Source organism: Rutilus rutilus (genome assembly GCF_951802725.1).
Source record: "Rutilus rutilus genome assembly, chromosome: 2".
NCBI lineage: Eukaryota > Metazoa > Chordata > Actinopteri > Cypriniformes > Leuciscidae > Rutilus > Rutilus rutilus.
In genome coordinates, this window is record NC_140210.1 from 37,733,066 (window position 1) to 37,746,790 (window position 13,725).

At 38.6% G+C, this 13,725-nt stretch overlaps 1 protein-coding gene across 4 annotated transcripts in view; it reads right to left on the minus strand.

Moving 5' to 3' along the window:
* The window catches only part of atf7ip (activating transcription factor 7 interacting protein), a 43,769-nt gene extending 30,340 nt beyond the window's left edge, over positions 1 to 13,429 (minus strand). The window contains exon 1 of one of the 4 annotated variants that reach the window (XM_084401985.1): positions 12,939 to 13,429. Coding sequence is in view for 1 of the 4 variants with exons in the window: in XM_084401984.1 (XP_084258110.1) it covers positions 240 to 260 (21 nt within the window). In the remaining 3 variants the exon portion in view is untranslated. Of the gene's footprint in view, positions 1 to 239; positions 537 to 875; positions 929 to 12,938 lie in introns of those variants that run through there. The other 3 variants (XM_084401988.1, XM_084401984.1, XM_084401979.1) reach the window with 3 other exon arrangements.
* Between the last annotated feature and the right edge of the window lie 296 nt (positions 13,430 to 13,725).

The window sequence follows — 13,725 nt, forward strand, 5'->3', positions numbered from 1 at the left end:
CGTCCGCTGGCGTGGACGCTAATACAGTTGTCTTTACAGTTATCGTTCTTGGTGTGAACGGGCCTTAACACTAGCTACAAACGTTAAGAGTTTATAAATCTGACTCCAGATCTCCTTTTATGCACTTAGGTGATAATCAGCCAAGCATTACACATAACACATGCTTTGCATTGCAATACACCCTGCTTTTCAAACAAATATTAACAAACCAATACATTAGAATTAAATTGTTTACTTACCGCCATCACAGTCAGGTTCATTATAGTACTGTCCAATCTTTCAATGAAAGTAACTTTGCAAATCCTGCCACATATTGTGAGTGTTTTACAAACAAATCAATGGTAAAATGTGCCAAACAAACAAATAATGCCACATTTACACAATCAGGCACATCGTAAAAATTTCTAACTTTGGGATCCTTTGGAAAACCATGCAAAGATGCAGTTTTTCTACAACCAGGAAAACCACAATGTCTGGGGAAAAAGCAAAATACATTACCAATTGCTGCCCTATCAGTGATGGATTACCTCAACTGCTCTCTTTATCAATTCACCAAGACTATTACGCTTGTTGCAGGGGTGGGATCATTCAAATGAACACCACATCCTGACATCACAATGTGACCTCTTTAAAACAAGTCGTTACTGCAGAGTGAAATAATTAAGATGCTCTATTTGGACCACGAGCAAGTCTTGAGTGTCTGTAATTTCACTGTGTACAATGACCCCTTATGCCAAAATATCAATGTAAATTTGATTCCTCAAGACATGAACCCTTTAAACGAGGGTTTAAACTGGACATACTCTGGAAAAAAAACGTTTAAACAGATAACTGTTCAAAATAGCGTAATAAGTCTACGCAAAATATCAAACTACCTGAAACTAGTTCTGGAGACACAGTCACACTGCAGTGTAGCTCCACCCTCTTGCTACCAAGTAGCAGGCAGAGCAGGCAATGGAAAATTACTGGAGAGTACGGACCATACCATTATAAGAACTGAGAGGGGGAGACACTCTATCTTGTATCGGCAGAGGAAGCCAGGCGCAGGAAACAGCATTAAACGACACAGTCGTTTAGTTTTCATTGATTGAGAATGGTAAAAACAGTATCCTACTCCCTTACCTTCTCCTGTAGTTCCAGCAGAACAGACAAGTAATCAAGTAATATGCCTGTGAAGAGAGATTGTGTAACATTTGTGTCTGTTTAGTGCTTATGTAACGAGTAACTTAAAGTTGTATGATAACACCTGAAAGTGAAAAAATCTTTGTTGACGAAAGCTGGAAAGCATCCTGTTTGTACAATCAAACGGTCATTGTCGCAAAATAAATAATCAAGTCCTGGGATTGATGATAAAATGAGAATGAGACATGAAGAGCTGACAGTTTAGCCCTAATTTTCGTAGATTAGTTATGCTTATTTTTATACTAGGATCTAATTTACACCTAGCATGAATACAGAAAGTAGGCAAAGAAACAGGAATCTGATATCTTCTCAGGACAGAGTGCGAGAGAAAAGAAACCTCCACTTTCTAGAAACTGCCTACTAGATATTAAAACAAAACCATCAATAACAATGAATGAGAAAAAAAAAAGGTACAATAATAAATCATGATTTGGTTCCATGCATGGTTATAGGTTTACTGCCAATATCGAAGCACAGAAATATTGCATGCAATTAATGTGCATATTGAAAACTGGACTCAAGAGACAAAGGTGTAGGCCTAGATTATACTTAAGTCACAAATTGGATATATTTTTATATATTGAAAAATACACTTTCAACTAAATATATGGCATGTTAGGGGCAAGATTACCTGTTTGCACAAATAATGACAGGGAGTAGGGCAGGAAGGGTGGTAAAAGTTTTTGGCAAAGCCGTTTTGTCATTATTTTGCAATTCCACTGATGGCGCAAAAAAAAAAGAAAGAAAGATGATACATTGGCGCAGTTGACGAGTTTGTCACCTACCCTATGGGACAGTATTGGATTCATGCTGTCAGTTCACTGCCATAATGTGTGTGTAGTGGGTTCACAAAAACCACATCAAATGCACACAGACTTACAGATGTGCAGCAGCACAGACGAACAGGCATTATTCCCCTCACAGCACTATTAATATTTTTTTTGGAAGCATGAGATTGAATGTGTCAAAACATTAACGTTTTCATTGTACGCTGCTGGTTTAAAAAGCTGACAAGTCCTTAAATTATTGTAAATGGGCTCTTAAATTGGTTGTTAGCACATAGCCTGGTTGGAAAAACAGATTGCCAAAAACCAACCCATTTGGTCCACAAATGCTTCCAGTGTAGATGACAATAGAGCTATATGACACTGCTTCATAATTCCTGTAGCTTAACTAGCATAGCATAGCGCTAACGATGCAAAGGTCACAGGAATGCAAATATGCAGATGAGCATTGGAAAGCAGCTGAGTACCCAAGGCACAGCGCTCAAGTACAAAGTCATTACTCTGTCAATCAATATTGTAGAGAAACATTAAGTACGATTAAATAAATTAATATCAAACCAGGGCTTAATTAGGTCAGCAACCGTTTAATAAATGGTGAGAGCAGATTATACAAAGATAAAATAACACTTTGTAGAGAAAATAAACCTGTTCCCACACAAAACCTTTAGTTACGACTAAATTTACAATTGCAAAAAGCTCGTTGGTTGTTAAATATATGAATAGTGAAAGGCACCCCTAATAAAAAAAAGATGAAGTGGAAAAACCAGAGGCAAGGGTGGACTATACCATTATGTGGTTGTGCATAGGGGAGTGTCCACACCACATGTCATGGTTAATGAGAACAAAAAGCTGCAGCATTTTGAATCAGTTTTGTCAAAGTCCTGTTGACCATTTTAAATCCTGATATTTATGCACAAACGCACTAATCTTGTAACAATGTTTATGTATACGCAATTTTAATTAAGCAAGCCAGGAGAACTCAATCATGAGCCAACACGTGATATATAAGTATGGGGGAGGGGTGACAGAAACAAGGCTGTACAATTTGCTTTGTAGAGGATTTTAGGTTTTGTATAACCTGGTAATGTTTCATCATGCCACTTTTGTATGCGCAATAGAGTTTTCCACCTAAATTTGACTTTTTAAATTCATTACTGAATCTTAATCTAATAATGGCTAATGTGTTACATGATTCAAATCTATCAACGTTCTACCTGTCGTCTGTTAGTATGGTCTTGATTTAATATTGAGATGCCAATATTATATAATGGCTTGTATAATGAAGTCAATATTTGGTGTTGAGCCTGCTACTACATAGTATGAGCAATACATTTTTACACTTATTATATGGAATTTAAACAAAAGATGATACGTTGACGATTTTGTCACCTACCCTATGGGCCAGTATTGGATTCATGCTGTCAGTTCAGTGCCATAATGTGTGTGTAGTGGGTTCACAAAAAGCGCATCAAATGCACACAGACTTACAGATGTGCAGCGACACAGATGAACAAGCATAATTCCCCTCACAGCACTATTCCAAAAAAATTTGGAAGCATGAGTTTGAATGTGTCAAAACACTAACACTTTCATTGTACTCTGCTGGTTTAAAAAGCTGACAAGACTGTTAGCTACCTTAAATTATTGTAAATGGGCTCTTAAATTGGTTGTTAGCACATAGCCTGGCTGAAAGAAACATAGTTCACCCAAAAAGGAAACTTGCCGTCATGTACTCACCCTCCTGTGCTACAATTTAGGAATGATTAAATGATGACAAATTCCTAAATGTGTGGCCACTCTAAAGCTAAATTCACCCTGATCTATAACATACATGATCATATACCACAATTATCGATTAGTACGATTAGTGTATGTTGAAGATAAAAATAGTGAATCATGCCTTCTTGATATGAGACCAACAGCACAAACAACTATTCTGTTTACAGAGGCTCATGGTATAGCCTACTGCAAAGCAATCAATGTAAAATTAATCTTCATCAGCTACCTCGAGAAGCTGAAAAATTAGATCAGGTGATTTATTTACACTAATTCAAAATGTATCTCTTTTCTTTGTTGGTATGTTGTTATTTCATTATATGTTCTTCTATTACCTTAAAAATGTAAAACATTTCTTAAACTAATCAGTCACTAAACGACACATCATTAAAAATCGTAAAATCTCCTAAAACACAAAATAGTTTTATCGCTTAAAATTTGTACTATTAATATCACGTTATCATTACGCCACTAATAGCTAGTGACCTGAAATCATTGTTGTTCACAGTGCCGCTGTACATTCAGGAAGTAAAGCTGTGCAAACACAACCGGTTTCAACCAGTTCTGTCCTGTTCTCTACACTCAGGATGTGAGCAGCTCTCCTTCTCCTTCCATTCCCTTACCCTATTTTTTATCAAATATTTATTTTGATGGGAAAATTTCTGTCTTTTAAGACATACACATTTTTGGGAGAGATTAAAGACCAAACTTTAAAACCTTTTTCGAATTGACTATTGATAATCGACAACCGTATTAATAATCATGAAACCTCTTCAATTTGTTTAATCGCTTTATGCATGAAATAGGCTAGTTTATGTAGTTTGACTGATGTACAAATAAAAAACACAACATTCATGTGGCACTAATAGCTAGCGACATGAAATCAGCGTTTCACACAGTTCTGTCCTATTTTCTTTACTCAGGAAATGAGAAGCTCTCTCTTTTCCTTTTTTGAGTTTGTTTTGATCAGATTATTTAAAAAAGGAAGAAATAACACATCTCAATATATTGTACAACCACGACCTGTGGATATAACAGCACCCAAACAGAGCTTAAAAGGGAAAAGAAAACTGAACCATGTACTCATGGAAACGCAAGTTAAACACGTTGTACTTGCCACTGCAAAGCTTGCATCTGTAATTGCACTTTAATAAACTACACTCAGACCTGACGTCAGTGAGTGAACAAACTATTTGTCTACGACTATCACATGGCAAAGAAGTGGAAAACACACCGAGAAACGCATAATACAACAGCACAGCTACTCTGTGATTCAAGCAAGCACAGCCGTTCCCCTCCCCCACAGTGAATGTCAATGGGTGAGTGGAAAATTACTGACAGAAAGGGCTGTACCATTTAAGAGATTTTTAGGGGTGGAAAAAAAAAAAACTTGCGTAGTTTAATAATGTATTAAAAGAACAGACTATTACCCCAGAGTAGAAAAAGAATAGCCTATATTGCTTTACTATAAGATGAAAGCAACTTAAACCAGTGGAATGAGTACACAGACAGGGGAAGTAGGACAGCTCAGCCACTGCTACTTGGTGGCACATGACGTCCACAAGATGCAGATGTTATTAGAAGATCAAGCATTCTGAATATTTTCAATGGCTGTCAATAACTTGAATCCAAAATCACATACTTCCCCTACTACATAGTAGTACTACATAGTGTGAACAAGTATTATGTCCGAATTCACAAAATTCGTAAAATGTAAGTAGGCGACAAATACCCGGAGATATCTGAAGTGCGCATCCAATGAGCACTTTACTATCCCATGAAGCCACAGAACAGGATTTGTGAATGGCAGTGAAGTGACACAACTGAAGGTAGTTGGTCACATGACAATGACAACAAGGTGAATATAATAAGTCCGGATTACATTTAATACACATTCATGAGTGTGTACGGGAAAGTATTTGAGTAGTGTCTGCGACTTTCAGACTACTGTTACGAGAGTCACTGTCAGATAATGCGATTTTGCCCTTTAAATTCTAGTCGTGACAGACAAGCAACATGTCAGACTACATGTTGCTTTCCAACCAATCATCTCTAGCCATTTTAACAACGTGCGGGGATGTCATCGAGAAGGCGGAACTTGTGACTGACTTCATAAGAGCGTAAACAAATAATGGTTGTACTAGCCTAATGCTAATTCCAGTACTCACTGAGTTGCCTACGCAATCATTCAACAGCATTTATCATTTTTCACTCTGGCGTGGTAGTCCCTCCAGGAAACATCATATAGGCAGGAGTATTGTTGTTATAGCTCCAGAAACCTTTCCTTTATTGCATAATTCCACCTAGCAGCACCAATACCATCGTCTGTCTTTCATTTCGCCATGTGTACGGAATAGCTTCTGTGCTCCTATTGGTCAATGTCACTGATGTGACAGAACCCAGCATGGAGGACCGAAAAAAATATTAAACATGCTAGTCTTTCTGTCGTTAAGTGTCGCAGACACAGCGTCGGTTTTCGTTCACAATGACACACTGCACGAGATAAAACGATTGATTCTTGCGTCCCAACAGCCATTGTTTTCTGATCTGTAGATTGTTTGCTTTGTTCCAAAACAGGGACTTAATTTGTTACAATGTTGCATTTTCTTCTTGGTTCGGTTCGCTTTCACAAGGCAACATTTCAAAGCGTACCAAAAGTGTTTGCAAGACAGTCACGTGTGAGAAAAACTGTCCTCTTAATGGTCAGAGTTTTCTCTGCCTCATCCATCAAGAAAGATTGACAAGTTTTTGATAAGATTGACAAGAGCTTATTGCCTTTATCTGTAGCTATTGTGACACGCAACCACTTCAAGACGAAGAGGTGTTCTTTGGTTTTCAGTTGCGATAACTAATAGCTATGCTTACTCACAGAATCAGACACAGCTTTTTATAGAACACAATTCTGTTAAGAATTTTGATACCACTTGGTTTGTTGGTCCATTGGTCTGTTGGGTCAGATTGCTTTCTCATCTCAAACAAACAGCCCCAGAGTTAATTTTCAATCAGACCAAGACCTGGCGATCTCGGAGCAATTGCTTTGGTGCGGATCTGAGCACGATTGCCGTGTTGATATGCCTAAACGAACTGAACTAAGGGAGAAAACGCAGAAGGTTGCGAAACAAACTCCAAACGAGCCAGGTGTGAAAACGCCTTTATTCTCTGGTGGTGAATCAATAGCTCGACTTGATTGCACAACTATATCTCAATGTTGCTCCGCAGGGCTCATGTTCAGGGTTCTGAACTCAAGTGAATGCACCTTCAACTAGGCCTGGATCATCTTTGTTATTGGGCAAGGCAGCACAAAGAGAATGATTGACACCAACAATTGTTGATGATTAGCAAAGTTTTGCCTAAAATCTCTTATAGCTAATGGATCTGTTCCAATCTGACAAGATGAATTCACTGCCGTCAGATCCAATCCCTGGTAACGTGATTCAGCAGACCATTCTACCGTCTTCTAGTCCACACAACGTTCCCAGCCCAGTAATGTACTGTTACTAGTGAGACAAAGTTTGTCACCGGCTTCCAAAACCCAGTCTACTAATTCGGTGATCAACCTCAATGAAATTTAAGACAACGGTGCATCATGTTCTTAAGCAATGCATAAAAGGTGTAGGCTACATGCCAAAACTGGCCACAGCATGTCAGTTGTCTTTATGGTAGTCAAATCTTCAAACAGTGGCATAAGAAGACCCCAATGTGTCCCTCAGATGGAGTGATCTAACAAGTTCACTTACATCATGGATTATGCACATAATCTCATAGAATGCTACATTAAACAGAGGTTGTAAAGTAAGTGTGTCAGACTCAGAATGGTTGCAATACTATTGTTTATGTCTGTGTACTAGGCACAAATATCTAAACCAATCAACTTTGCAATGAATCAGTGGAACTGGCATTACTGATTCGAGTAACCCAAATCACTTTATAAGTTAGTGTTCAGTCCACGGTTCTTTTACACGTACAAACACAAAGCCTTTCAAAGAATACTCCATTTTATAACAGGCAGTTGAATAGAAAGTTAAAAAAACAATTAGTGTCTGCACTTTCTCTCTAAAAAAAAAAACCTTCACAAAAGCATACTGTAAAACAACAACCATGGGCAACTTGTGGACAAACTAATTAGTGCAAAAAAAAACGATGATCTATAAATGCAGTAAGTTTGAATGGGGTCAGTAGTCGGTGATCAATCTGAATCATTATAGTAAACAAATCTGAGGCACAGGTTTGTGATTCTCCCATTAAATACTTATGGTTTCAAAAGAAGCATCTGTAAAGGTCATGTTCATAAAACAGTTAGCATATGGGTGTTTAAAATAATGAAGGGACACCATTTGTTGATCATATTTTAACAAGCCTGTTTTGTACAGAAACTTTTTGTCAATAGTATTGTTTTGATATAAAACATTCCGGAATGACCATTTTTGTATGTAATCTAAAGGCCTCTGACCTAAATTGGCAAATGCTTTTAGTGAGGTACACTGCATTCATGGTATTCATTTTTTATCAGTTCATGCATTCCCTATGATCTTGGCATTGCTGGCATCATTTTCTTCTGTTTGAGCTTTTCTATAATGATATGAAACATGCAACCTGTTATACCCAGCAATGTTATAAGGGAAAATCCACAGCTAACTGCATTAAACGATGGTTGCCTCCACAAAGTGCATTTAAATAATTTAATGCACAGCTAGCCATGGATTATCTTGCTTATACCATGGTCATTTGCCAACATTGACCACTTAAAGCTGTTATTGATGCTTTCAGCGCAATATTTGACCGTTGCTAGAAAATATAATATAGCGATTCAGAAGCTAAGCTTTTTTATTCATAAATGTTGTGGGGCCGCATTGATAAGTTTCTGTGCTCCTGAATGTTTCTGTGTGTGTGCAGCAAGATCTATAAGTGACGTGTGTGTGTGCTTCAATGAAAACAGTGCATTAATATAGAATAGTGATTAAAATGACTTGAAACTACCTGTGCATTAAACAGTTTTATTGTATACCTTCCAGCCAATCAGAATTGAGTATTCAGACAGACCATGATATAATTAGACTTAATGACTGTTGTAATATATTTGTAATATTGTAATAGTAATAAGGTGGATATAGGGAAGCACTGTTGTTGTTTTGAAAATACCAACCAGCCTCACATAGCACTGGCTCAACCAATGGCATAAGTTTGGGGTGGGGCTATCTATTTGATGACCAATGGCAGGCATGTGTGGAGGAAAACCTGTTTGAAAACAATTTTTAAACCCTTTTTGTCACAATACTAGTAGCAACAAAACAAAAACTTAAATGGTGTATAAAAACCTAAATATAAAACCGTGTGTCCACCAAAGCATTTTTAACCAGCTGAAGACGCCAGGCGCTCTGCTGCAAACGTCTAGCTGTTGGCGCTTGAGAGCACTTCGGCAGCGCACCGTTTTCTTTTCGGTCGAGACGCTTTTCTTGCAATGAAACAGAATAACCGCGGAAGTGTTAGTAGTATCTGTTTCACAGACAGTCTGTTTCTGTGTTGTTTCTATATGAAAATGTCAATACAATGTAAAGTATTTGCTTTTGTTTTAAATTATTTTGTTCCATTATTATCTGTTGCCGTTGTACAAGCAGGATGTGGCGGTTGGTCGGTGTGGTATTTGTCCTGTCCCTCCTCCACTCTGATTGGACGGCTGGGTAAACAGTGACAGTGATGAGTGCTGCGTTCTCTCTCGGCAGCCAGTAAAACACTCACTCATCGTGAAATAGACGCTAAGGCCTTGTGTTCACCAAATCGTTTTTTCACGCGGCTGGCGTATTTTTCCAATTGTTTTTAATGGGAGCGCCGCGTTGTTTCGCGATTCAGTGTAGCCCTTCAGATACTAAGCGATTTGCGCTACGCTACGCTACACTGGCCAGAGCAAAGTAGGGAGTTTTTAAAACTTTTAGCGGGAGTTCTATACGTTATTTTGATTGTTGTTCCTCCTTTCGGTCAGCAGCAAACTATGTATCCGTCCCGTGCTAAGAAGCGAGCGATAGCACTAGTCCTGCTAATGAGAAGAAGAAAGAGAGCAGCAAGGAAGAAGAGGTTGTGGGTCCATGAAACCCTCAGATCCAGAGAACAGTTTGGGAAATTCAGGCTTGCAAAGGAGCTCCGTTTCCACAGCGACCGGTGTTGTGCCGAATTTCGACCCCCGCCAAATTATTACCCCCCTAGTATTGGTAGGTTTAAGATTAGTTGTGGGGGAGGGGTTAGGATTAGGGGTGGGGTTAGGATTAGGCAATCAGGTACTGACTTCAACGAGGGGGGTAATAATTTGGCAGGGGGTCGAAATTCGGCACAACACCGGTTCCAGGTGTACTTTCGGCTCAGTAGGGAGCAGTTCGACAGTTTGCTGGGCAGAGTTGGACCTAGAATCTAGAACCTAGAACAGGGGTGGGCAAACTACGGCCCGCGGGCCACATACAAAGTATGTGTTAGGCTGTTTAATCCGGCCTGTCGAGTAGCCTATTTAAAAAACTGTCTTAAGATCGCATTCATTTTGCCTTTTTCTTGCAATACTTTGCGTTATATATATATATATATATTTGACAATCAGAATATCAGATATTTCATGCCATAGCTAACAAATGTAAAAAAGGAAAAATGACATAAAAGCAGATCATCATTCATTCAGCGCTGTTGTGGCTGCGGTGTGTCACGTAACAAGCAATGGCGCGTCACCATGGAAACCAAACAGACAGCGACTTAAGGCCTATTTATACTTCTGCGTCGAACTCACGCCGTAGCTACGTCGTAGGCTATGTGTAGCGCGCGTACCCTGACGTGCACCTCTCCAAAAATTTAACAACGCGTCAACTCTACGCGGACACAAGCGCTGTGATTGGTCTGCTAGGACCGCTCCCTCGGGTTTCACATGCTCCTTCTTCAAATGTAATTGCGTGTCAATGCGGACAACGACGCAGAAGTATAAATGAAAATCAACGTGTTGCCTACAGCGTAGAGGCTCCGGCGTAGGTCAGACGCAGAAGTATAAATAGGCCTTTAAGCACATAGACTTGTTGCACGTTAATGTTTTTTCCTTTTTTGGAAACTCACAGAGAAAAAAATGTTTGGTAACCGCTTGCACACCTGTTTAGTTTTTCCTTTGATTTGTCTGCTATTTAGTTTCTTTGCTCCTCTGGATTTGTGGATGTAACTTATCCTGACTGATTCCGTTTACCGACCTTTATCGCCCGGCTTTCGACTACGCTCCCCTGTCTGCCATGTACAGAACCCGGTTTTGTTCATTAAATGTTCTGATCTGCCTTTGCTTTTTATGTTTTATTTTATTATACTTAAAATAAATTTGTATATTCGTTTATTTCGTTTTTTTCCACAAATGTATGACTTTTGGAAGTGCAAATTGATTGCCATATGCAGTTTTAATAAAGTTGAATTAACGTAACCTTCTCTCATTTTTACTCTTCTAAGTGTACACTTGCAGATGTTTTGTTTCTAATTTATTGTTAGGCCCATTAAATAATAATAAGGATAAACAATATTTAAAACGTATAGGCTATAATTATCTAACATCTGATTCTGACTAATTAAAAATTAACCTCAAAACATAACATGCTAAATGGGGGATATCTTGCATAAAAAAAAAATGTATTGTAAGAATGTCGTCTCTCAGTTGTTGAATTTCGCGCAGACGTTGCCACAACGTAAATGTGTTTGCTCAGCCCGATCTCATGAAAGTGCGAATACCACGAATTGTATTTGTAGTGCTTATGATACGCAGTTTTCGCGTGCATATGATACGCACTTTATGGCGTGTAATAGGCACGCACTCCGCACCCCTAATCCTAACCAAGGGGTTTACAGTGCGTAGCATATGGACGCAAAAAAACTTTTTTGGCGTATAAATGGCACGAGAAATAAAATTCGTGGTATAGATACGCACTTTCATGAGATCGTGTTTCATAATCTGCTACTGGCTCTGTCAAATTTTAAAACCCAGTGTGGCCCTTGAGCCAAAAAGTTTGCCCACCCCTGACCTAGAATCTAGTCGGACCTAGAAGAATGTTCAACTTTGGGTAAAACGCTCACTCATCACTGTCACTTTTTACCCAGCCGTCCAATCACAGTGGAGGAGGGGCGGGACTAATACCACAACGACCAACCGCCACATTCTGCTTGTACAACGTCAACAGATGACAACAAGCATGATTTAACGGAACAAATTAATTTAAAACAAGAGCCAGAGAAAATGCGTTACATTGTATCTACATTTTAATATAGAATCAACACAGAAACAAAATATGTGTGAAATGAGATATTCGTAACACTTTTGCGGATATTCCGTATCATAACAAGCGCGTCTCAACTGAAAAAAATGCTGCGCTGCCAAAACGCTCTCAAGAGCCCATAGCTAGGCGTTTTCAGACTAAAAACGTTGGCTAAAAACGCTTTAGTGGACACACGGCCAAAGTGCCTCATCACACTGACATTGGCATTTTAAAAACGCGGAGCTCCCATTGAAAACAATTGGAAAACTCTACTAGCCTCACGAAAAAATGCATTGGTGGACACACAGCCTAATTGCAGCTTTTTTTACTTTACATGGAGAGGGTCACCTCAGGGGGGCTGATATATTGAGATCACATGACCATCCAAATACTACTTATTGGACACTTTCTCTCAGAGAATAAATTATCTTGGCTGACAAAAATGAATATTTTTCTACAATGACATCAGTAACACAAAACTTCTGCAAACAATGCTACATTCACACTAATATCAGTCAGCCAACATAAAAACATTAAATGGCATATACATGTGCAGCTTTTATATCTTTTGGTATACAAGTCATTTTTCCAGGTTTAGAAGAAATCAAATTGTAGTAATCACTTAGGGAAACAAAACAAAAAAGATACTCACTCAAATTTCACTTTATAAATTTAACATAAATAGCAGATAGTCTAAATTGTGTTGAGTTTTATTATTATTATTATTATTTAAACTGAGTTTCTAAATGAGTTTACACCTGATGTGCAATTAGTGACAGGTAAAATCACGTAACAGTTTACAAATAAACATAACCCAAATTCAAGATAACAAAAATTACATAAATAATACATTAATGAAAACAAATGTATATTAAGTTACAAATATTCTCAGAAAAGCGTAGGACAAACAATTCATTTTGCAGAACCAAGTGTGAAAACTCACCCAGTGTTTTGATCAGTCGGAGCGCATACAACCGGTACCTCCAAAATTATTCGTTACCACGACGGTCTGTGTGTCGTATTGTATACGTTTAAAAACAGAACATCAGCAAACGCGGATTCGGTTGGTAACGTCTTTATCGTCACGCAACGGAATCGCATACAGTCACACAGGCAGCAGCACAAGGTGACTGACTGTAGGCTACAGTGTGAGCAGGCTGACAGCAACTCAACAGTGTAGTTTGCTTGGAGATTCGCGCTCTCTTCTCCTCTCCAACGGTACAACAACAGGGGGAGGAAACATGCTTTTCGCGGGACAACGTGAGAATCGAAATAAGCTCCTCCTACCGTCTCTCGAACGTTTTCAGAAACGCGTGTTCACAATGTTGAATCTAAATGTCCGTTGGTACATTTTACATAGTTTAAAAGCCATAAGCAGATTGTTATGGGAATCTCGATTTCTCACTGGTTCAACCGTGTTCTCATCCCACACATGAATTTTGTTTGGGTTCGACATAGGGTGTGGACAGGATATTAGCAAATGATGTATTAGAAATGTATTTACGAAACGATAAACAATTTTGTTTTTTAACAACTTTTTTTTTTTTTTTTTTTTTTGACGTTGCATACCGTTACAACGCATGTCAACAACCAAGCTCGAGTTTTGGTCTTACACAAACCCTGGCCATATACATTAAAACTAAGAGTTGACAGCCAGTCAGTATGATTTACCCACAAGTGCTGCGGCATAGTTTTTGGTTTAATTCGAATCGGGGATGAAAATCATTAGT